Source organism: Athene cunicularia, assembly GCF_003259725.1.
Source record: "Athene cunicularia isolate RWA chromosome 2 unlocalized genomic scaffold, athCun1 chr2_part1, whole genome shotgun sequence".
Classification (NCBI taxonomy): domain Eukaryota; kingdom Metazoa; phylum Chordata; class Aves; order Strigiformes; family Strigidae; genus Athene; species Athene cunicularia.
Genome location: NW_020799095.1, coordinates 120173871 through 120200560, shown reverse-complemented (window position 1 = coordinate 120200560; position 26690 = coordinate 120173871). Strand labels below are relative to the sequence as shown.

Below are 26690 nucleotides of genomic sequence, written 5' to 3'. Positions count from 1 at the left end.
CTATATCCACAGAAAACAAAATAGTCCGCAAAATCAAGGTATTTGTAGCAACTTAAAAAGTTACAGATACGATAACATATATACCCGTTACAATAATTTCAGCTGAATTACAGAATTATAAATTAATTTACAATGCCTAGTCCTGTTTGGAAAGTGTACCATACAACATACAAGTTGCAAGTTCCAAAGTGCATAGTCATTTATTGTTAGACCTACTGTTGTAGGTTCCACGGCTTGACCTGAACTTTTGCTTATGTTCTGCTTCCTGTCTTGCATTTAAAAAAAAAAAAAAAAAAGACTGAAAATGGCTAGATGCACTGTTTTAACTGTGCTGTCTTTATCTCTAGAGAAGATTTCTTATGCAGAACAAAAATGTATTTGTCTCGTTCATCTTTATCAAAAACTGTGCTGGCTGAGGGCTAGTAACCCACCTAGTAGTTCTGTCTCACTGAATTCCTTCAGTGTGTACATAGATGATGCAAAGAGGTTGTGTTTCATTCTCAAAACAGGACTGGATTCTACTCAGCCAAAGTGTTCGACCAATTGAGCACTGTCTAAGTCCAAGCCCCTTTGAAACCAAAAGGGAAATCATTCAGGTAACTGTCAGGATAAAAGTGAGTAGAATATTACAAGTGTTCTTTTAAATCATGGACATATTTTAAGAGAAAATACTTGTCTAGTTAGTGTTCTGTCAGATAGATACAGAAGTGTAACTAACCAGAAATGTCTTAAGAGCCACAGATCACTTGCTGACATTCTTTGAGGGATCAGACTATGGCCAGATGGAGAGACCTGCTACGTTTCATGTGCTGTAGAGACCGTTCCCCCCACCACAGCTATCTTGCTGGAAGAAAAAAAATAACTACCATTACGTATTCAAACTCTGATCTTTCTTTTTATATCACCAATATGATACTTCGTATTCTGGTGACAGACTGTCTCAAAACACCCTCAGAAGGACTGAATTAGTGACTTAAAGACACATACATATCCTATGTTGTTCTGCTTGCTCTACTCAGTATTGCTTTTCAAAGTTCATAAATTTCAGAGGTCTAAATGTAGCAGTGCAAGCAGACTAAACACATATATTTAAAGTGGAGTACATTCTGCCCTGTAATATAAAGCCAAAACTCGAGACTATTTCAATGACACAGTAGTTGTGGCAGACATTCGATTTCCTTTTTGTAATGTGTTTTTCAAGAAAACTACCTGCATAATATTCTAACTTAAAGTGTAAGTCCTCTTTATAAATGTCCTAGTAAGTGCCCATAAGGTGTTCAGTTTCTGGCAGGAAAGATATGAATAAATAGATTTGGGTTTTAGTAATTCATACAGATATTTTCAGGAAACAGCACAATATATTTTAAAGAACACTGCCAATTGATTTAGAAATGTGGAATTTTTCTAACAAATCTGTAGGAAGTTTTAAAGTTGCCTGATGTCTTTTATTTGGAAATCCTCTTATCTACTTTTAGGTCTGATCTCTCCTTGATAGTTTCACCTGGCTGAGTTTCAGTCAGGAGTATAGCACATATACTGGCAAACATATAACGTAGAAGACAGTATGGATGTCATGTACTGATGTACGTTGCTTTGTAGCAATATATTTCTTAGCCTTCCTGTACAATAATAAATATACTGCTGCAAAGCACCATTATACCAGGTGCTTTATTTATACCTGGTGCATATCAGAAAGAAAATCTTTACTGTGAGGGTGGTGAGGCACTGGAACAGGTTGCCCAGAGAAGCTGTGGATGCCCCTCCCTGGCAGTGTTCCAGGCCAGGTTGGACGGGGCTTTGAGCAACCTGGGCTAATGGAAGGTGTCCCTGCCCATGGCACGGGGGTTGGAACTAGATGATCTTTAAGGTCCCTTCCAACCCAAAACATTCTATAATTACATGCCATTATGACTGTGTTTAGAAACACAGGAAGGTAGAGTTAGGCTGTGCTATTATACCAGTACATCGAAAGTGATGTAGCTTTCTATCTAGTTAAGACTTTAGTTATGTGAGTTAACAGCCACTGCATCTTGTCTAGTGTGGTTCCTCATTCTAATTTTCCTGTCTGCACACAGGCATCATTGATGATAGCAGCAGCCGTGTGCTGAACTCTTGAAACAACATAAATGATTTGATGTTGTGCATGAGGTAGGTAATATCCTGCAGTTTCTCTTGCACATATGTTTTCCTCTACTCAGAGTCTCATTCACTTTGCAGGTGAAAGCACAGGTGTAAATGGAAGGAACCACTGGGAGTGTGAGGACAATTTGTTGCTTTGCACGTCACACTTCATATTCAAAGCACAGTATTAAACAATGACCCTTCTCTTTCTGGACCTATGATTTTTAAAAGGAAGTCATATTCTATCTTTTAATGTGCTTTTAATAGAACCTAATCTCATGAAGCTACACTTGCTAAGGTGAAAATTTGTTAGCTCTCCTTTAACAAAAAGTTAATCTAAATGGGTTAATGAGTCTTAAATCCCAAAGAATTAAAACCAAATTACACTACAGTTTGAAAGCTAATTATACAGAAGCATACAAAAACATCAGAGTATTATTACAATATCTCTCTATATATAATATGTGCAAAATTCAATATACAAGCTTCTTGTTACTCATCCACATTTTTTTTCAAAATAATGTAAACCTTAACTTATTTGAACCAGTATAAGTAGTTTGATGTTACTCCTGGGAAACAAAGATTGTCGGTACAAGAACCTCCGTAGCTTGGAGGACAAGCTGAACAGGGTACTCCTACTTTATATGGTGCTTCTCCAATCCAGTTCCCCCTGAAAATGAAAAAGGAAAAAGAATGCTTAGTAATTTCAGAGAGGAAGAAAAGAGATTCATTACCCATAATTGTTTTGAGTGACTGAAATTAATGTTTTCAGTGATATCCTATAAATGCCTTGTTACTGAAAATATACATTCATATATTTCTATATTACTGACAAACCGATTCCCAAAAACTATCAGGAGAATGACCATGTCACCCTAGACCAGTGATCCATTCCATGTTCTTTAGTGTCTGTAGTGAAGTCTCAGTCTTCTTGCTTTTGCTACAAGTGATTTTTGATTCTTTGAGCCTGGGACAAAGTATTTTTTACTGGAGGGCTATATTTATGAGAAATTAGCAACATAAACATTGGTCCAAGTTTTTTCTTGACCACATTTTGTCTGGCAGTTACCTTAAAAGCTCATCTTTGGAAGGTGGGAAAACAAACTGAGCTAAATCTTATTCTTACGTGGCACTACCCTAAATCCACATTGTGAAGCTCTGAGGCTGAATTCATGGTTATAGAAAAGGGAAGATGAAAACAATTTGCACCAGTAATGTATTAACAAGAACTGTAATTTGGGCATTTGTAGGGGTCTCATAGATGTTAATGGGAGGAGAAGGTGCGCCCACGTCTGGTGAGTAGAGCTGTGTAATAGAGCCCAGGGGGAAAGGGGTACAAGTCTGAAGAGTGATCATGTGAAAAGAGGTAACTGAAAGACAAACATCTGAAAAACTCATCCAGACTTTTAGGTGCTTCTATAAACCCCAGGCTTTTAGAGATTCCTTTAACACTTGTGATGTAGGCAGAAAGAAAGTTAAAATTAGATTTTTATTTAAATGTTATGTCTCACTGAGCAGAGAACTTTAGTTTGCATGTGACGTGGTATAGCAGTGAGTAATGCAATTATTTAAGAAACATTTTCTCATCCACTACCTCCCAGCCAGTAACATTGGATCAAAAGCCTTGGTCTGGGTTGTGCTTTGGAAGAAAGTAGGAATCTCTCAAATAATTGCTCATTCCTGCTTCTCTTCCAAATGGGTACAGCAGACTGAGTGCTCAGAAAATAAATTTAGTTTGATAACAGATATGGAAATCAAGAGTTTGCTGAAAGCCGATTTCTGCTTAATTTTCTAGGCAATGCATGGCTGATTTCTGCGAGTCCATTAGATAATCAGGGGCAGGGCCTTTCTAAACTTTGCAATTATCCTCCTTAACTTTTTTTTTTTTTTCCTGATTTCAGAAGCATAGATATTTATCAGCATTACAGCATGGCATCAGTGAAAATTACTGGAGTTCTAAATCCTAAATCTTTGCCAAATTCCAATTTTAATAACTCAAATCGGGGCTGTAATACTCACCCCCTTCTTTAGAGGAGTTTCTGATGTGCTGGTTACTTAGAAAGACACAGCCTTTATTGACCAGCAAAGAGACTTCTGCATGTGTTTCAAGGACTCTAAGCCAAACGTCCTTAACTCAACTTAATGAATTCTTAGGAACATAAACATAATCCAAGCATGACCACTCAATATCCTCTTTGTGACTGCAAGAAGTAGATGTGAAAATCCCAATTCCACTACCCATGAATCAAAGGTCTACTTAAAATCTCACCCAGAGAATATACTTGTAACTCCAGGCTTTGATGTGCTGTTTGAAAAACTGGAGGGTTTAGACTGAGAAAATATAAAATATCATTAATTCATTGTTAACTGATACACAGACAATGCATCAGTTTTCAATAATGCCTAATGTATAAAACCGTTCTTTTCCTATATATGAACATGAAAGATGTATTCTAGGAAGTTTGAAAATTTTAATATTTTTTTTCCAAATGGAGATACATAAAAAATAATATTTGGTTTTCTCTTATAAACTTTTATTTCACTTTGTGCATGTTGTGGAGCTAAAAGTCAGACACAGTTTTTGCTGCCTGATCTTTGCTCTCTTACATTCATTACTTACCACCCTTTTCTAGTAGATATTAAAGTTAAAGGACAGAAATATCCTTGATTTCCAGAAGCATTTTTCTCCCAAGTCAGTTTTCTTACTAAATCCTATTCTCTTTTAAGTTGCAAAATCCTTAAAAATTCTTTTACTCATGTAACAGCTAGAATAATGACATATTCTTGCATTTACTTTACCACAAATGGACCTGTGCCACCCAGAGTTTATGGAAAACATGCTCAATTGATTATACTTAGATTCCTATACAGAACTATGGCTTTGCCTAATATACAGTCAGAGAAACCAGCCATCTACATTGTCCATGCTGCTTTTGAAGCACTTGTCCAAACCAGACCTCAAATCGAAGCTCTCCCAGAGCCACACTTTATTGATTCATTCTGCACCCAGACGTAAGTTTGGGATGATGTCTAGGAAATGCCGGGACAAAATTCATTTCTTCATTTCAACCTAACACAGATCTCTGCACAGCTACCTGATACAGGGCCACCTATGGGTGTATATGACCCTATACTTTGAAGGACCTTAATTTGGAAGACAAGATGAGATTTGTAGATACTGAGCCTAGCTAGACAGACTTTGTAGGAAACCTATGCTATCGATACCTTTATGTAGCATGGTCATTAAATACAGGTATCTTGTGGGCAACAACATGTGTTCACAGTAAATCAACAGCCTGATCTGCTGTAGGATTGCTTACCTGAGGAAGTCTAGCTCACCATGAGTATATAACATAACAGAATGAAGAAATAAGGAACCAAAAGCAGAGTCAGCACAAAGGAGGAAAATAAAAACAAAATTAAAATAATAATAATAACAGAAAACAATTTTTGGTTTTGTTCCATACACATCGGGTTATTTCTTTTTCTTCCTTGTACATCAAAGTCATGCATTTTCTGTACGTTCAGACATAAAGTTAGAATGAAGGAGCAGCCCGCAGAAAAAGCACAAATAGAGGTCAAGCTAGAGAAAAAGGAGTAGCAGTCCTATGAGATGACCAAAACATGCATGAAGTATAAAAATAGACATATTAAAAGAAAGCAACTCACTTTGGGGCATAGTTGCATACCAAGTAAACAGCTCGTCGCCAAACAGATCCCCAGACGTTCATATTGTGGCATGTGTGGATTGCGCAGCCTATACGATTGGAAGTGGCCCAAACCATCTGAATAAATATTTATTATTGGTGAAGTCCAAATTGAAAAGAAATATATAGATATACATTTATTTGAGAGAGAGAGCTATAAATACATCACAGAAAAGTCCAGCTTTGGACGGTAGATTTTGAATAGAAGAATGTAATTTATATAACCTGTGTGTAATGGGTGCACATGGGTCCATAACATCGCATGGGGCACCTGGGGTTGCAATCCTGAGGATAAGGGAAAGCATAATCCTTCACTTCATCATACCATGGCTTTACCAGCTGGAGAATAGATCGATACCTGGGTTTATTTAAAATACAGAAACACATGTCATTTTAGATTTAGGTATTTTGGAACTTTTTGCTGCTAATTCCCCTGATGCATGTCACCTAAATACACATTTCTCCACGCACCAGTAGGGGCACAGCATTAAGCAATAATACTCTTAAGTCAAATGAAGATAGATGTATATCATTTATTGCTAGAATATCAGGTGACATTTGCATCAGTCTAAGATCTAGATCTCAAAGGCTGTTCAAAGGCTGACAAAATAACTATATTGTTTGGTATCTGCCTACCTTCCAGTTCTTACAGACAGGTTCTGGCCCAGGAATCTCAGTAAGTAGGAAGGTCCATGGTCCCAGATACATGTAGCAGCCCAAGCCTCTGCAGATTTAGCAAGAGTTTCATCCCAAACCTGACAAAATAAAATCTCCTTAGCAGCAGAACAGAAAAAAAACAAATAGCAATCAAAGTGCAAGAACACAAAAAGCAAGTATCTTACAAATATACTATCGTAACACATCAGATTTATAACTAGGCAGAGAGCTATTGAATTCAGAAAACTGTGGGGCAGGATGTACACAATCTAGCAGGATTGCCTTATTGCTGGACAGAATTCCTGCCCACATCGTCAGAGAAAGCCAAATATTCAGATGTCTCTCTTATTTTCTGGAAAATCCCTTCACTGAACAGGCATTCTACCATTTTCCCTTCTGTGTTGATGAGATCAATGTGTGGAGAGGAGTGAAACATTGGTTGGGACTCAGAAGGTTAAAGTGAAGGAGAGGTAGATGAGGAAGAACAATTCAGCACAGGTATTACATACTCCACAAAACTCCAACACATTTGAAATAGGATCTCAAGAGTATCTATAGACAGAGAGTGTGTGTGTGTGTGTGTGTGTCAGCTTTTCATATTTGAGGCAACAAGGCCAAGAAATGGGATTCCACAAAAGCAAAGACTATGGACAGTTTCCAGGTGCAGTATGAGTTTCACCACTTTATTCTGCATGGGAGCTGACATTGCTCCCTGCCTGTAATAAAAAGATAACAGCTCTGTAAGAAGAGACGATTTGACTTCGTATGCTCTCCAATGATAGGAACATGACAAGTGATCTTAAAACAGTCTCCTTTATATGCTTTGCCTGATCATTTACATGCTTGATTTGTAACTCTGCTGTTTTCTTCACAGCAGATAGGCTTGCCTCAGCAATAACAGAGATACCAGCAATAGAACCTACTGCACCACTGGAGCTCCAGATAAAGCATATCTCACTGGGACATTACAAGTACACACAAATTCTAGTATATCTTAGTGTTTAAGTGATACTCAAGTAGGCTGTAGATCCTGGAATGAGATGTACACTTTGACTACCCCAAGTTGAGTGTTTTGGTGCAGGACAGTTTTAGTGAATTGCAGGTAGAAAGGCAGGGACAGAAGGTGGTAAAATTGCGTACCCAACCCATCACAGATTGTTAAACACAAACTTACAAATCTTCAGTGGCTACGAAACAAAGAGTATGCTTTATGAGGTATGAAATAAGAGGCAAAGTCAGAAATAAACTTATCAAAGGATAAGGTGGCACACATGACAAATGATCTTTGTACTATGAGCTAATAATGATTCCTAACACTGAATTCATCGTTTAAATTTTGCATACCTGCAGAGTGAAAAGACTGATCATGGGCTAGGGCAGTAATTCATGCCCTGACTCTGTCTGGTAGTTTGTTACATTTCTCTAAGTGAAAAGGACAAAATTTAATAAATTTTATGAAACTGCTATACCAGTGAACCAAGCTTTGCTAATAGGGAGTGGGTGAGGTGCCTCCTACATTAAAGCTGAAGAAGTACAAAAGAGATCAATATGGAACCCTAATGCAAATTATCTTCCATTCAAGTGGAACCACTTCAGGGAACATAAGATGGATAGTCTTAAAGCAGAGCAGAGCAGAATTAATTCACATCTGTTTGTAAAAGGTCCCAAAACAAAGTGAAAGCAAATTGCCAGTAAAAGGGCAAAACAGAGAAGTGTTAGGAAGAAGCATTCTAAGAAGGAATAGTCTTCAGGCCAGGGAACACTTGAGTTCAGCTCTGAAAAATGAAGAGAGTTTCTCAGAGGAGTTACAAGTCTGTAACTTGGGAAGAGAAGGCTAAGCTGGAGCACTAGGATACAAGAGAGGAGACCCCAGACTGCTATGGCACCATTCGAAACCCAGGAGATGCTCCAAGGCCCAAGGAGAAGAAAACTGTGCACAGGCATTTCTTCTGCTTTGCATCTCTGCCATTAAGGCAACTAGCTCCAAAAAACCCTTTATAATTTCTGTGGTATATAAACCATCCCCTTCAAGAGGGGGCAACAGTAAGTACTAAAGAGGGGGCAACAGTAGGTACAAGCATAAAACTGTGCCTGGGGACTGTGCCTGAGAGGCCAGGGCCACAGTCAGCGTTTGGAGCCTGCCCAGGCCCAGGGGAACAGAGGAGCACATGGATCCAGCGTGTGGGTCCAAACACAGCTGCCTGGTGTGCATCCACATGGGGCAGCTCCGCCAGAACTGCGACACCCCATAAACACCCTCCTTTGCTGGGATTAATCATGCTTCTGGCACGAATGATCCCTGCCAGGAGGCTGAACATGAGGTTTGCGTGCTTGCTCCCAAGTGACCTGGCGGCAGTCCCACAATAATCTAAATGTGTACTGTATTTGCACAAATAGCACCAAGCTCCTGATTTCCACCCAGCATATTTTCATGTACTAAATTGCCTCGCAAAATAGCACGTTAGGTGTTTGAAAGAAATTTGAAGACTGGATTAGGTTTTCACTATTAATGCCCTCTCTAAACTAGGCATGGCACCCGCCTTGGGCAGCAAGAGCACTGCTACTCTACTTTCATTTCTCCTTAGCTTCATTTTCTGGTTCTCAGGAATCATCTGCAGCATTTGATGGTAAAGTTTCAGGAGCTTGTTTCAAACACAGTTAAAAAGCTGTGGGTTTGGCATGTAAGCATTACTGTGATATATAGTGTGCTCTGCTTTCCATTATCTATTCACTCTTGACCACTTTCTGGACATATGGAATTTCTGGCAAACAAAAGAGAGAGAAAGAGAAAGAAAATAACCACTGAATAAGAAAGAAGGGGGAGGGGAGCATATGCAGCACCTTTTAATTTCCTCCATTCCTTCATTAGCAGGCTGGTGAAAAGTCTCTGTACAGAGTTCCCTCCCGCTACGTAAATCATTTGTATTTCATGGGAGAAGGTGAAGTGCTTCACCTTTATTTTATTTTCTTAGAAGAAAAGGTGGTCTCAGTCTCTCTAGGACTAGCTCTAGATCATCTCCACCAGAAAGACAATTAATATGGGCTGAAGCTGAAAAATTATTATCTCATAATGATCTAAAATCTTCTAATCTCTAAGATCCTGTACCATGAGTTCACCCCTTTCAAAACAAGTCTGATCCTGAGTCCACACTTATATTAATCTGTATCTCAATTCTGTCCCCTGTTTTGTGCAGGTAAGAAAACAGGGCAAAGACATTTAGATTTTTGAACCAATGAGGCTTCATTGCTGCACATAGATAAACAACATATAAAGAAATAAAGAAATAAAAAGACAAACTGAAGTAATCTGAAAGCCAGAGAGATAGTTTATGTATGAGGATAAATTTAAAAGTTCAAGGTAATTAGCAAAGAGTTTAAAAAACAGTATGATAAACAAAATTATAAACTCTGAAATGATGGCCGATCCAGTGTTCCTACTAAATATGTTAGAGAAAGACGTCTTACATAAACACAAAACTGCAAAAGCGAAAAGGAAGAAAGATTTGCATACTCGGTGCTCAAGATCTGAGGAGGTGACTCATCCTCAAATGCTAATCATGAAAACTCAGTGCCAAGCTATGCTCATTCTCTCCCTCGGGATAGCAAATCTTCATTTGCTAGGTCGTTAGTAGTTGTGGAAGCAGTCATTTTCCTTCCACCCAGTATAAAGATCACCCTCCCAGACTCACCAGATCACTGATTTATTTGGTCCAGCATGGAAACCTTCCCCACTCCTCAACTGGGTCTAACTGAGCTGCGATAGAGTTAAAGCATCTCACCACACTTCCACTGGCAACTTGAAGTGAACATCCTTTGGCCAATTTATTTTTCTTTCTTCAGCCAAAGATTATTTTCCTAGAAAGCTGTCCGACTGTGCTCTCTGCACTGCTCCCTGCAAAACTACACTTCAAAACTAGACTTCACTTGAAAATTGTCAAGAGGACTGAATACAGGGAACAGGCCAGTGCTTCTACATGAGGAGTTTTAACATCAGAGACCACTTTATGAGGCAGGTCTGGGGTGTTCTCTTCACTCTCTGCAGAGCACATGCTGGTTGAGAGTTAGGACTAAAATCTTAGCATTAATAAAGTCAGCAGGAATTTTGCCAGTGAGGCCAGAAGTTCACCAAAGATGGGAGGTTTTTTTGTTTCATTCTGTAAACAAAGAGTAAAATAAACTCATTTATTCCCAAAATGTATAATAAGCAATGGAGCACAAAACAAAATCTCTTTAATTCTGAATGAAATTTCTTGATGCCCAAAAAGCAAGCTTCCTTCCCCAAAGGAAGCCTTTTAATGTTGTGGGTCACAGTTCCCTCATACCCTCCCTTTCTATAGCTGTTTCTACAGCTGTCTCTTAGATAATTTACATGTAGAAGGGATGGAGTTGCTCTTTTTTGCTTTGTTGGAACAGCTTTGTTGGAACACGAGGTCTTGATCACAACCATTCTCTTATGGTGAAGCTGAATAAACATGATGAAGAAGAAGAGAAGCAACTGCAATATTACAAAAATCTGTCCACAACATTTGTTGAAAAATAATTGGTTGTTCCCTTCCTACCTTGATAATTTGATGAATGGTGTACATAACCATTTTTAACCATAATTTGAATTTAGAAAGACTGTTCTTCTGCTCATTCTCATTACAGTCAGAACTGTACTCCTATTATCAATCACTCAAACAGAGTAGCTTTCTTTTGACAGACTTCTGAGGGGGAAAACCCGGTTGCAGAACAGGAGGTAAAGCTGAAAGCAACAATGTACTTCAGACAGCAACCTCACTACTTTATCTGTAAGTAGAAAACATTGAACAAGTTTACCAAAGCAAATTAAATGAATCACTCTTAATCCGAATCACTTGCCTGACTGCAAGCTTTCTAAAGGACTGTTGTATTACTGCAAACACACTACTACTCTGGATATATTTACCCTGTGGTAATTTTAGTTGAAAAGTAAAAAGTTTCGTATTCCTAGTTTTAAATGCATTACTGCAACATCTATTAGCACAGCCTGAATACGCAGACTTCGCTGAGAGCATCTGTGAGTGATGGATATATGTAATAATGGTTAAATTACACTGACTAAAACAGAGCAGGGATTCAAAGCAACATTCTCAGGGTCTGAAGCCCATCATTGGTGCTAATGAAACATCAGGCCTCGGGATTTTGATGGGGTGAAGGAAATCTGTTATTTGGGATCTGTATCTTTATTAATGAAGGGGACATATTCACTACAGGCCTTCAGTATGATTAGGTGAAATAGTTAATATCAGACCCTCCTTAAGGACCTTCCGTTTCATAGAGCACCTCTCTTCACTGCACAACAGGTTGGAGGCCTTTTAGTCTGCCTTCATAATATTTTTACTGTGTAATTACATAAAGGTTAGGAAACTAAAGCTTTTTCTTGTGTAAGGTCCGATTCAGGACATCTGGATAACAATGACACTCATGATATGACTGTGCTTTTTCCTTAAATTAACCTGTCTCAGTAAGATGGTCCAAACACAGGCACCACAATGTTTCTGCCTGGAACTAGTATTAAAACACCTGGTTTCCAGCTGACTTTGTGAAATGCCAGTTGGCAGTCCACAGGCCTCTAGAAAGCAGTCCATGTCTCTCAGAGCTCAACTTGGCCATCCAGAGGATGCCAACACCTGCAGAAAACACTACATCAGGTCATTTTCTGAGATTTTTCCATAGCTGGAAGAGCTAGAAAGATACTAAATAAGTGCATTTAATAAATATCAATTGCATAATTTGCTGGAGAAAAAGCTTAATCACAGAAGTGGCCATGTATGTCTATTACTTTAGCTTCTTGATCACACACCTTAACGTTTCTCATTGCTTTAGAGAGAACTTTTTTAACATTTAGCCAAAAGAGAGGAGAGAGAAGATTTCATTACTCTGTCAAGGCTTTCTCTCATATTTTGAGTAATACAAATGAGTTCTAGGATGTTCTAGATCATCCAAAGTATCACTAGCTAAGTCAAGAAAGGAAAGGATGAATGTCTTGGAACTTTACATAAACACTTGATGGATGCTTTTCTTAAAAACAGACAATCCCAACCACTGCAAGGGTAAAAGTGTTATATTCCTAAACTGCTTTTATGTATACCAGAATATGCTAAATTTGCAAGATAATATCTCCTTGCTATTTGAAAAATAAGCAGAAGTTCAACATATCATAATTTCAAAAATAAAAAAAAAACACCCAGGCTTCTCTACAAACATCCAAATGGGCATCCATTTCTATTACATCTCTTCAACAAAATATCAAATAAAAAGACAGACAATTCATAATTTTCACTTTCTATGTTGTTGACACCTATCCTCAGATTTATGATCTGATTGGTAAATCCTGCAAAACATGCCGTGATTTTTTTTTTCCCCCATGGAAAGCAATTACTGGCTTCCTCCAAAGTCATCAGTAAGGTCTGTCAACACTTTACTGCATTTACTATAGTGCTTAGGGATATGGTGTAGTTGGGAACTGTCAGTGTTAGGTTAACGGTTGGACTAGATGATCTTCAAGGTCCTTTCCAACCTAGTTGATTCTGTGATTCTGTAAGAGTGATGTTACATTGTCTTTTTTTCTGACAACTCACTACTTCAAAAGTAAAAACAAAGTACATGCAGATAAAATGTTTATTTCAGCTTTCTTACAGGTAGACAAAAAGTACTGTAGAATACCTCCTAAGTAAAACAGATACTTAAAACAGTAATAACTTTAGAGCTGAAAAGGTAAATTGAAAAATAACGTTTTAGCTGTCCCACAAGAGATGCCACATCTGAGAAAGAATAACTGATACTGCCACCTGGAATTGCATCCATTTGCAAGTTCTTCTTAAAGTCCAGAATTTGGAAGAAGAGGAAGTTAAGATCCATTATTGCTGGCAAATATGGGGAGTGCAAAAAAAAAAAATCAACCTAACCTTTGGTAGTCTGGTTCTTCTTTATTCAATGTGTGGAGAAGGGAGAAGTATTATTCAGATGAGGATAACCATTATAGCCCAGGATTACTTTCCATGAGAAAGCTAAAACATTTTTAATTTTTTTTTCTGATTTCCTGTTATTTAGAGACAAAAATTTATCTGTTTTCAGATTAATCAGATACCTTCCCTGAAGTTCAGAATGCAGATTTCCAGTGACAAAATAAAATATCTGACTTACTATTGTTATACCTTTATGTATACCTTGTTGTATGAGAGACTATCATTACTGAAGCAAATGGCAATGAACTCTCCTCTCTCTCCAAGTAGTCCGAGATGGCCATTAATGGCACCCGATAACAAGAATTTGTGACCTAATGTGGTGGTTTAAGCCCTGATGGGACCAGAGACCACGTTGCTGTTGCCCCTCTCCCACCCTCAGCCGGTCAGGCTGGAAGTGAGGCACAAACCCCGGGTTAAAATAAGAAGAAATTTAATACAACAGTGTGATAAACAATCTGAACAACAACAGTAGCAATGATAACAGCGATAAACAGTAATAACAGTAAACAAGACAAAAGATATACTGAGAAATACCACAATGGTTACAGAAGGCTCGCTCGCATGCTCCCCTCACCAAAGCCACAAAGGAAAAAAGTTCCCGCACTCCTGTGCCCGGACCTGACATCAGCATGGTATGAATAATCCGGCTGGAGATCCCTTCCCTCTTCTCTGCTGGGGAAACTTAACCCTATCCTAGCTTAACCAGGACACCTAAATACAAAGGTAGCAGAATACACAGTGATACACTGTATTCATGCTCTTCTCATTCTGTGTGGATATCTGTGAGTAAACTGGATGTTTTTGGAAGCATATAACTTTACAGCTCTTGTTGTCCCAAAGAAAACATGAAAAAAATGTTAGAAGTAGGAGCGCTCCTTCCCTGAGATTGCCAGCAGACAGATTGCTAGATGGAAGATATGGGCTGTCTGGGAAATCCATAAAGAGATGTTTTTAACCTGGTAGCCGAGGGGGGCCTGCTAATGATCATTTCAAAGCATTGAAGCAATACAGAACTGTGTTTCCATTCTTCTTTTGCCATCATAATCCTAAATCTTTCCTGGCTCAGTTTCATGGCCAGTAGCAAGGAAGCTCCCCTCGCTTGCACAAGAGTACAGGAGAAACCTCCGGAGAGCATTGCTCTGAATACTAAATACCAGCAGCAGCAGCCCTCAGTACTTTACTGGTTTTTGTGTTTGGTTTTGGTTTTGTTTTTAAGATGACATATCAGCTAGGATAATAGTCTTCATATTTCTCAGTGGTAAAACAAGTACTTTAAGCAAAACATACATATCCCAGTCACTCACTACCCTCCTAGGGATTTCCTGAGTGCCTGATGTCCCTGACGCCGTGACAGCCGCAGCTTGACTGGCCCTTCAGCTGGCTGCTGCTGACTGTACAGCTGGAGTCACAGGCACCAGGTACAGGTTTGAGCAAAAATCCAGAGCAAACAGGTGAAGTTCACTGTTTTAATCACGCTGCTCTTCAACAGTTTATTTACACAACTGTAGTAACATGATGAAGTTGCAAATGAAATGTGGGGATATGCAATTTGAATACAGTTGCATGTCAACACTGTTACATTTTGTAGTAATAGAAAGCGGCAATTTGCTTGCCAGTTTTGGCATCTTATTTGTCATTAATAACATACCAGGTTTATTGTGGACTCACATTAGTGTCTTCAGATTGTTATATGTCACAGACAAATCCACAGTGGTTCCTACACACCTCAAAAAGGTGGCTGGTAGGTCCTTCTTTTGGCAGTAATCAGACAAAAAATTAACCTTTCTACCTCAGACTTCTGATTTTATTCTCCATTAGCCCTGTTCTTCTGCTTGTTTGCCCACCTGAAGATCAGAAGCTCTTACTTCCAGAGTGTCAGCAAGTGGGAGAGAAGAAAACCTCAAGCGATTTCTTCCTGTGAGAAAAACGTTGGGAAGCTGAGAGATGAAATCCGACATGTCCAGCCCATCTGTGCAGCTGCACTCCACAGCTGCTAGTGCAAGTCCCAGAATGGATTAGCAGATGTAGGCTCCTACCCTTCAACATGTAGGTCTTGTCCTCATGGGTCATTCAGCCATGCAGCCTCGCACCGGCCGTACCACTTGCACGTGTGGTGGCCGTTTCTCAGAAATCCCACAGCAGCATGCAGGGCACGCCACAGTCCCCCTGCACAGCTTCTCCTCGTTTCATTTGTACAGGCAAACCTGTAGCATTTTCAGGTTCAAAGGCTTTCTGTAGGACCCCCCACCACGTCCACTACCCCAAATCTGGCACATAGCTTAATAAAACAAGCCACCAGCCCTTCTGCCTGCATGCTTTTGCAGCAGAGTAACTGAAAGAGCCTCATCTCTTTGCCTTCACTTTTTTCAATACATACTGTGTGATGAAAACATATGAGCTCATTGGAATTTATAGACAGATTTGGCAAACTTTATATATTTATTTGGGCTCTGAGATCATTTGGACTCTAGGCTGTCTCTCTCTCAGAATATGAATACTTTTTGCTCACAACTGCCACCTGTTAGAAATTTTACTGTGCATACTGTAATTGGTGCCTACCACATGTGCAAGTCCCTTCCCAAATGTTAGGTAATAATTAGAAAGTTTACACAGAAAATTGGCAAAGTCTACCCTCTAGAAAAAAGTATTCTTGATGGGGATCGCAGTTCTGTACTTCATTCTTTCACAAATAAATAGAGGGTTAATACATCAAGCTGCTTGTCCAATACTCCACTGCAACTTAAAGTAAAACTGTGCAATGTTTTACAGTCAATTTACTCTCATATAACCAAACCTCTAAACATCTGATTCACACTTCTGAAGGCCTCAGTATTAGAAGGTCTCTCAAAGTAATCAGGGCATCACGAGACAGACGTCCAAGAAACCTCACTGCCAGAAATTCTTTTCTTACGAAAATTCAAGTCTATATTTTATACAAAAGTTTATATTCTTGGGTATCTATTTGGCTCATATTCAAAGTGCTATCATTTGAAGCTTGGCCACTGCTAATAGTCAATTTGTTTCTTCTAAAGGTTGTCCACATTTCTTTTCATGTTTGGCACCAGGCTTTTAAACAATAAGAAACAAAGAAAATTGGTAGGCTGTCAGATTTAATAACAATAAGCTTCCCTGATATGCTATTATTTGTTTAGGTTTTGGAAAAGTTAAATATCAGAGCTACATATCTTAAAATATTCCATGCTTTCCTAACCTACTGCAAGGCATATTTTAGTTGGCAAGAGCTTATCTCAGAAGTGGTAACAAAAAGGACCAAACTTTGTCTAGCTCCATGTCACCCTCACAATTGGTCATAAATCTGAAGAGGAAGGTGTCTGACCTCTATCATTTTAAATATGATCAGAATAAACTGCCTTTTCTGAAAACCACAAAATGTGAATGAAAAATGTATTTCTTTTGTGGTGTTTAATTTCTCTCCTATATGAAAAACATCCACACTTGTTACTTTTTTTTTGTCACTAACCACTGAAACTTTTCATTAAAAGAAAAAAAGTTCATAATTTCTTTAAAAGTTTTCAAAGAAAATACCTATTATTTTCTAAGTAACTCTAACTGAAACATATGGCAGCATGACACAAAAGAAAACACATAGCACCTTCTTTCAGCAGGATAAAGAATAAGAACAATAGTTCTTTATTCTCAGAAGAAAGATCAATTTAAGTTTCTTTCTCTGGATACAGATTAACAGATATCACTGTACAGATAGAGATGCAAACCCACTCCATTCTCAGTTGACAATAATAGACCTCAAACCCCCTCCCAGAGCACCTGCAGTTACATTCATACATGGAGGTGTGGGTGCTGAAGACAGTATTCTGTGTACAAAAAGCAAACAAGTGGTTATCCTAGGGTTTCCATCTCTTGCTGTCTTTAGGATACACATTTCCACAGACCTGGACAGACTACTCTTCTTCTCAGATTTTCTTTTCAGGTACAGAAAAAGGCTAAAAATATTGAGAGGTTTAAGGTTACTATCATCTCCATTCATGTATGAAACAAAGTACTGTGTACTTTGGATCAGGATTCTTGTGAAAAATGCCCTGTCTCTGTTTTTAGCCAAGAAGTTCAAGAGGTGCTACATTTAATAATAAAGGAATGTCTAATTCTGAGGGCTCTGGACAGGCTGCTTTTCTATCTGAGGCTCTGCTAGGTTGTTTTTTGTTTGCTTAAACTCCTAGAAGGCTTTCTGCTAATACTAAATTTAAATAATGTAAATATTCTCTTCTAAAACACCATCAAGATGGATGTTTTAAAATTCTTATGCATAAAACATTGGAAAGGAGCTCTAATACCAAATCAAGTTTAACACAGTCATTCTTTATCACAATATTTATCAACAACAGCATTTTTGGGGAAGTTCTTCAGATTTTTCAAGGAACGCCTTCCAGGAAAGGTCCTTTCTGCTCAACTCTTAAACACATCTTCTGTCATTCACCCTGAACATAATTGATGGCTTTTGTACTTCATATAGCTGGCATCCACTTGGATTTGACCCTAGATGAACATCAGTCTAGTTACTGAGACCAAACGGGGGTTCCTAGCCTTTTATAGATGAAACTGCTAAAAAAAGTGAGCAGCATCCTGCATCTCACTGATATCTCACAAGTAGGACAGTGGTGCAATAGCAAATGGATAAATGAATAAACTCACCTGTGAGGCAAAAAGAGAAATAGTTAACTTTATTGTGCCAATCTTAGCAGAAATTGAGCTCCATCTACTCTTGCTTTTTTTCAGCTTACTGTCAGTTGCCATGTTTTGCCTTCACTGCAGAAAAAGGCTGAGTATACTGTAAAATGACTGCTTCTTTTCAAAGCTGTCAGGCAGACAGACACCCCTAACTATAACCATGTAAACCACATCAGTTCTTTATGTTTGCTTCTAATTTCCTGAGAGGACTGATATTCCAGAATTCATTAGCATGTGATCTTCAGACAATCCTGATGCTGAGTTATGGTACCAGGCAGAAGGGACATACACAGTTGGCTAAACAGAAACATAAGTGATAGGGGGGAGAAATTGGAACCAGTGAACACATTTCACCCTTACACAGGTTCTCATTGGTTCTCAGCTCACTTATCTATCCCATTACAGGGCAAGCTCAAAATTCTGGCAAACTGGGATAGGTGGATTACACCGGGGAAACTTCGAGCTCCTTGATATGTCTCCTCCCAGAAGACTGGGATGAAGAATACTTAGATTGTCTTTGTACTCTGGTATTATGAAAAACAGATTAAGATCTTTGTACCCTGAGTCATCATCTGATTACTTTTTTTCAACCTTCACCATGTATATAGGACTTAAGGGAACAGAGCCATTCAATGGAAAAAGTAGGCTGCCAGTAACTTCTAGGGTAAATTCTCCATTGCATTATGGCACTTGGGTCTTTAAACATGAATAGTTAAAATGATGGACCTAATCTGCTTCGACTTTTAAGGGTGCTGTTCACTGATTTAACAAAAAGAGCTGTAAATGAAGTGCAACTGTAATTTGTTTCAATATGCAGAAACACTGTAAAACATGCACGTGGAAATTAAGGAAGCATTATATGCATGCATGCATCTTAATTATTGTCAAGAAAACTGTCAGTAAATACGTAAACGGTAATGTCTGAAATGAAAAGGGAGATAAATTCCATTGGGCAGTTAAAAAGTGCATATAAAGATTAATTATCTGAGTTTCAGAGTGAAATATTTAGGTTAGACATTTGGAAATAATTTCTATTCCTAAGGTGAAATATTTGCCAAGAGATGTGACTGAGGCAGCATCACTATATGTGTTCAGGAGTAGACAAGATGAAAACCATATGTATTTAATGCAGAAGGAAGTCCTGCAACAGGGCAGGAATAAACTATATGAATTAAGAGATCCTATCCAACTCATTAGACATAAATCTTGAAGGAACTAGCCCTGCAATCCTCACTCACAGACATAGATGATTTCAGTGGGACCATGTAGAGGAGCCAGGGCAAACAACTCAAGGAACAAAATGTCCTCTAAGATTTAGAATGGTCTGTAAGAAACCACATTGACAACAGCAAAAAATAGGTAAACAAGTATCAGAAATGCTTTTGAACTGGAGAGAAAAAACAAATTAACTCTCTTTTTCCAAGTCCATTTAAAAGGCTTTAGGTATTAAATAGGACTTTGGAAAAACTGAAGTCGTTTTTTCTCATTTTGTTTTACCCACCACCTATTGCATATTCACAGAGCATTTTTAAGATCACCTTGACAGAAAATTTTATCAAGACTTCCAAATTTAGGAGTGAAATAATAATACAGTTATTTACATTTGTGACCACTAAGTGAGCTATTTTCTTGCTTCTCTGACCTGACTTAAGTTGCCTGCAGATCTTCATGGACAGGAAGAAAAGTCTCCAAATTCATCACCTCACCAAAAAGGGTCACTCCCAGGGCATACAAAGTGCACAGATTTCCCCCATGACTCATACAGACTCCCTCACAGGACTACAGGAACTTCTTTTGGAACACAACTACTTTTCTTTTAGAATAACAGTTGATTTTCTTTATCCATTTTATCACAGTCTTTCATGTGTATTTACTAGAAATGAATAGGCTCAAATTCTCCATTCCCTTCCAACTTCTCTGCCATCAGCTCATGAGAAACTATCTTTATGTTGCCATGAAATAACTCCTAGGTATCCAAACTAAGTCATTCCAGGCCAGCCTGGGAATCTTTTACTATTCTGAGTCCTACAAAGTAACGTGTTCAACAAGGGGCAGATTTTCCCAAATATAAAAGTGCATTTATGCAATCACTAAACAAAAAGGAATTTAAACTATTTTAGAACATCTTCTATACATAAGCAGGCTCAAGTTTATCCAAATCATTTTTATGCTCTCAAAATCTTCAGACGGCATGCTGCAAACATTCAGATTCATGTTTTTGAGTGTGAAATCCTGTCCCATTACATTTTAGACATGCTACTGCCAGTCTACTAATGACTATGTTGATCAGTCGTGGGATCAGAACTCATTCTTGCAGAGCCAGCAGTGAACTACTCATGGTTTATCCTTCAGTATGGCTCTTGAAGAAGTTATTCAGATTACCTTACAGTACTCAACTAAAACAGATTTCCCCACTTTGCCTACGGGAATGCCATGGAGGACAGCACTCAATGCTCATGAAGGCCCAGCTGTATCAGAGTTACTGCTTCTGTTTGGTGCATGTCAAACTCTGAAGAGCATGCCTATATGTAAGCACCTGCTCAACCAGGTTTTGTATGCATGCAGTGACTTGGGTTGCAACAAAGACCATATGAAATAATAAACTGGCCTCAGGTGACGATGACTGTAGGAAGGTAAAAATAATGTTTGATGATCAAGACGAGGGGATCGAGTGCACCCTCAGTAAGTTTGCAGATGACACCAAGTTGGGTGGGAGTGTTGATCTGCTCGAGGGCAGGGAGGCTCTGCAGAGAGACCTGGACAGGCTGGAGCCAAGGGCTGAGGCCAACTGGGGGAGTTTCAATAAGGCCAAATGCCGGGGGCTGCCCTGGGGCCACAACAACCCCCAGCAGCGCTACAGGCTTGGGGAGGAGTGGCTGGAGAGCTGCCAGTCAGAGAGGGACCTGGGGGTGTTGATTGACAGCCGGCTGAACAGGAGCCAGCAGTGTGCCCAGGTGGCCAGTGTAGTTGGGAACTGTCAGTGTTAGGTTAATGGTTGGACTAGGTGATCTTCAAGGTCTTTTCCAACCTAGACCATTCAGTGATTCTCATAGGAACTGATATTTCATTAATGAAAGTTTGGGGAGCCTAAAGATAGTAACAATGAATACTATATGACATGTTTTATGAGACTCAAAGTTCAGTTGGCAACATACTGCAAATCTTTACTGGCCTACCGAGTAGATGAGATGTTCCAGCAAGGCAATGCAGTCCTCTGTAGTACAGAATTAGCATTCAAAGAGCGGGATTTGTTTGTTCAGACTTCCACTGCATTTGTAGATTTACATACCTTTCACACTAGAGAGCTGCAGGCAATTCTGTAAGCCAAAGTATCTTCCTAACATTTTTTTTTTTTACTGAGAACAGAGTAGGTCAATGTAACTTTTGGAATGTGCAGACATAGCTGAAGGTTGGTGCTCTACCAACTGAGCTATTCAAGCTTTTATGGTAATATTTCTACACCTCACTTTTTCTGCATCATGAATTTTATGGAATCTTTCTGCTTTCTCCAGAAAATATATGCAGTCAAATGGATGATTTTCACCCTTTGCCAGGTCAAAATTATGGTGTCTTCTTTCTTTCTGCAGGTATGGCATCAGCTTTTAGAGCACAAAGACTAAAGAACAGCAGTTTTAGGATAAGGAATAATGGAGGGATGTCATAAAACGACCCAAACTAAAAGGAGAGATCATTATTTCTACATTATGGGCCTGAAAGTTCTTCTTTCCTTTCACTTTCCTTCACATACACACTGACTCCAGATTTGTACTTGCATAAAAACTTCCAGTTGAAGGCATACCAGAAGCAGAACCAAAAGGAGGACTACTTTAAATTCTGACACATAGGGTGCTAATGTCCCAAGTTCCTAAAGTCTAACTGGCATAAGACACACCAGTTTCTTTCACTAGGGACTGATAACAGAACAATGCCTCCCATCATTGCTTTTGACTCCCCAGCTGTCCACTTTCATTGGGGACTGCATGCAGCAACAGGATGGAGCAGCGCTCAGATCCACCTCTCCCAGAGAGAACCAAAACACTCCCCCAGCTCTGTTACTGCAGTGTTCATCTGAACCTCCCCTACCTACCACGTGTGCATTCAAAGCCATTCTTTGAGAACTCTCATCCAAAGTCCTACAGCACACAAACTTTCCAGGCAGTAGGGGCAGAGAGAACAATGCAAAAGAAGTTCAAAATACCTATAAATTCACTGAATATATGAGAAGTAGACGGCATCAGAGGAAGGAACAGAAAGTGCCAAGAAGAAAAGCCCAAAAAAAGGTTGAGTGCGAAGAACTGGAATCCCAAGAACCAACCGTATAGCTAAACCCTAATTTCTTACCAGTAGAGAAGAAAAAGCAAATGGAACTGTACAGAAGTGAGAATGTGATACAGCATTCATGAGAAGAACAGAGTTTCTAACAGAATTAGGAAAAAAGAACAAAACAAAATTTAATATGACTGTGGAGAGAGAAAAGATGAGAAAACATCATTTTCTTGTGCTTCCAAACTGCTTAGTCCTTCTCTACTTCAACACACTTACAAGAGATTTCCACAATCTACTACATCTGTAAGTAATTCCAGCTCTCTAACATGTGACATCCTTTTTAGTCATTGTTAGGGGAAATGGGAAAGGCCACTTTCATCACTATCACTGCACTTTTCCATAGTGTTCAGGACAGGAACACGCTAACATTCTTTCAGCACAGTATACATTGTCTGCTGGTAATGACAATGTGCTTGCTATCTTATTTATGAAAATGAGGACTGAGTGGCACATCTTTTCTGTATAACAGTGGAAATCTTATGTCCCTGTAAGACACAACAGATGCTGTGCCATACACTTTAATTATACAGAGACCAAAGAATGGGCTAAACAAATTCAAATGTGCATTACTGATAAAGGGGTCCCCAGTCTTGGTACAGTTTATACCACAGTGTCACCTTTAAGACACACCTACCAAAGCCATTCTGTAGCCACAGAGATAAAAAGTTGATGATGGTAAATTTGTTGAAGTTGCTAAATAGATGATGCCATGGCTACAAACCAGACAGCAAGTAAGCTATGAGTGACGTTGCTCACTGGGCTTTTGTCATTCTGTAAAGTTACATGGGCCACACACAGACTGACTAAATTCTGAAAGGGAACTGGTGGCAAAGGGGTTGGCTGCCACTTGGGGATCCAAGTGCACTTTGGATCATTACCTACGTAGCTCTAGGTGTTGTTCTCAAAATTCTGCAGCATGAAGGTCACAAAGTACTTTCAGACTGGGAAACCACACAAAGAAAGCCTTGGACCTTGCCCTTGAGAATACTGATGGAGCTGATGATGACAGGGGCATAGGTACTGGTTGGTACTGGTAAAAGCAATAGTGAGAAGAGCAAGGAAGAGAATAGCATATAAACTGTAAAGAGCACAGCTTCACTCTTGATTTTGTATCAAACCTTGCACAGTACCATTGCAGAGCAAATACAGCAGAATACTCAATCAATACAGGTAAAATCTTGGCAGTTTATGCATATGAGTGCATTAAAAGAGATTTAATCAAAAGAAGCTTGCTTTGTCTTTTGAAGTTTTTTATACTGAACAGGCTAAGAACACTGCACTTACAAAACTCTTGGGAATATGTCAGGGTGCTGGCTTCACTTAAGCAAACTGCAGGAGCACATTTCTAAAACATACAAGCCAAGAAGGGCATGGTAGGCTGCCATTCCCTCAGACATTACAACAAAGTTTATTTATGAAGAATCAAAGGAAATGTCAGTGGAGAGCACAGCAATGAAAATGATGACTGAGCCTGACTTCTGAACTCTCTGTTTTTTCTGTCGCTGACCTTTCCACTTCAAGCTTCAAACTCAGCCTATGGTATAGCAACAGGCCTTCATCCTGCAATGTTTTGAGTGCACTCAGCATTTTGAGGTGCTGCTGGGATATGCTAAATAGATTATATGATCAAATCCAGATTTAGGTAACATCTGTGATAGAAAGACTTCCAAACTGTTAGTCATTAGCTGCTAAAAAGGAGGAGTTGTTATTACTATTATCCCCTTGAAGTCAAGCTGATGGTGTCCTGTTTCTCAAACCTGTTAACTGTCTATTGTAATATGAGAACTCTGTAACTTTAAGCAGGTATTATGGTGCTGACACAACTTGCCTGTGCCTACAAAACAGTGTGAATACCTTACTTAAAAGGTAACAAAAATGTTTGCTTGGCCAACCTATGTTTAACATTAGAGATCCACAGTAAGCATGCATGCATTCGAAGTTGGAACACAAAACAGCAAACACACTGCTTTAGCTAGTAGTGCCAAGTATGAAATCACAGTGAATTAATAACTTATCTCATACCTGCAGGAACAGATAATTCACATAATGAGTATTTGCCAATAATGGGAAAAATACCTGCCACAAACATAACATTTTGAGCACACTGGAATCCTACATACTAGAAAACCATTTAAAAGCAGCATTCTATTCGGTGGAAAAATACAAGTATTAGGTGCACACTGTGTAATTAATAAAATACATGAGCATGAGACAGTGCATCAGATGAATTACTTTGTGAACAGTTTTACCATATTGTCTCTGAAAATATTATGTGTGAAAGAAATTAGAAATGGTCATTGGCTACAACTCTGCATAGACCTGGGCAATGACTTGGCAGTGTACTTCACAAAAGCAATGGGGCTACGAATGATGAGCACTTTAAACACATGTGAGCACGTGTTGTGATCACATAATATTCCTCGGGTCAACAAGCACTTAACTCACAACACCATTTACTTGGGTCCCAGAAGCTTCACTGGGACTACTCACCAAAATGAAAATTCAACAGGGCAAGCAAAAGGTTCAGAGTTCAGTATTTAGCTTTTGCTTGCTTAAGTTAATGCAACTTTAAAGATGTAAGGAAAGAACACTTTAGCAATTAATAATAGTTAAAAACCATTTATCTACTTAACTCTCACAGTTTGTTTAAGAAAATGAAATCACTGGCTTACAGTTTGTTTTACTCTGAAATAAACAGTTTACTTACCATATATTCCATGTTGGAAGCAGGTGGGAAGACTTTGCCTCTCACTTGATTATGATAATCAAGAATGGCAATCATGTCATTCTGTGAAATGTAGCGCTTCCGCCTGGCTTTGGGAATTTTTGCAGAGTCCAGATGAGCTGCCAAAGCTGTCTCAATGTCAGTGAAATTATTTTCTGACAGGAGTAGGTCAGTGGAGTTGGGTAACACTAATGCACTTGTTTCACAGAGAATGGAAAATAAGAAAGTACAACTGATCGCAGCGATTACTGTCATTTTGGGGCCAAAGGAGAAAGATAGGCCACAGAGGTACTCTGCTTTAAGTCAGGGCAGTAGAAAACAAATCTGTAGAAGAGAAGATGTCAAAGATGTGATTCTGTACATCTGGGTAGCAAGACAAAGTGAACTGGCAGGCTGTGATCAGAAAAATGATTCTGTCAGCTCAAGCACAAAAACAATCCAGTCAGAACACGTGTTACTGAGCAATTTTTCAATAACCATATTAAGTGATAATGTGTTCTTACTACAAACACACCAAATGAAGTATCATTATACCACAAATTACATGATCAGAGCTAGCAGTACTCCTGAAACAGTGACAGTGCTATCACACAAGATCAGTCCATAAGCCACAGTATAAATCTTAAATGGGGAGACTGCAAGAGACCTCACAGCATGTTTTCCACTGAAAATGAAAAATACATCCTAGGCTATGCCTATCCCATATGCATGGATTGTTTTGACACAGTGTGTCACAGATAAACTAGTAGGCAAGAGACAACGTATAAAGCATGAAAGCAAGACATCTTAGAAAGAGCATTCAAATCTTCAGCAAAATGTGATGAGCATTGATAAAACTGCATGCAAAACAAACTTACTGAGCTGAACGGCTTACCTCTGGAATAATATAAAGAAAAAAAAAAAAAGAATACAGTCTATTGTTCTCCCAGTATATATAGCACTCTCCTATATGATGATATGAACCTTTGTGAAGGACTGTCTCTTATTACAAACCCCCAAAGAACAAAACTCTGCTGGTTTTGAAGCTTCTGGCCACAGGAGCTGCTAACAGCTTTTATATGTTAGAGTCTGCAGGAGCCAGAACAGGCAGTTTCTCTAAAGGTCTCTGCTTAGCCAAAACGAGAGGGGAGGAGCTCTGCAAAGCACACAGGCAGCGATTGGGTGGCATCCCTGGAGTGTAGGTGGTTTAGAAATTGAGTCACACCCCCAGTTTCTATAGTACAAAGGCAACATGCAAGACTTTTTTTTTTCCCCTCTCATTTCACGAGCATCATGCTGGCTTGGCAAACGTTATTTTACGCAGCTCCCCGAACACCCGAGGATCTGCCAGAAGCGCGGCGGGTTTGCAAACCGCTGTTGCCCCAGTCACAGGAAACGGAACCCGTGGAGCGCCGTCCCCCCGTCCCGTCCCGTCCCGTCCCACGCCGAGCCGTTCCGCGGGGCAGCGCGGCGGGGTGCCGG

The 26690-nt window shown here is 39.2% G+C and overlaps 1 protein-coding gene across 1 annotated transcript; it reads right to left on the bottom strand.

Moving 5' to 3' along the window:
* Positions 1-1846: 1846 nt before the first annotated feature.
* On the bottom strand, positions 1847-26316 carry PI15 (peptidase inhibitor 15). The gene is made up of 6 exons (XM_026842533.1): positions 26104-26316; positions 25212-25553; positions 6465-6583; positions 6054-6186; positions 5791-5906; positions 1847-2791 (listed from the first exon to the last, which is right to left on the bottom strand). The coding sequence occupies exons 2-6, from the start codon at positions 25482-25484 to the stop codon at positions 2656-2658; spliced, it is 777 nt and encodes a 258-aa protein (XP_026698334.1). The 5' UTR covers positions 25485-25553; positions 26104-26316; the 3' UTR covers positions 1847-2655.
* Positions 26317-26690: the final 374 nt, after the last annotated feature.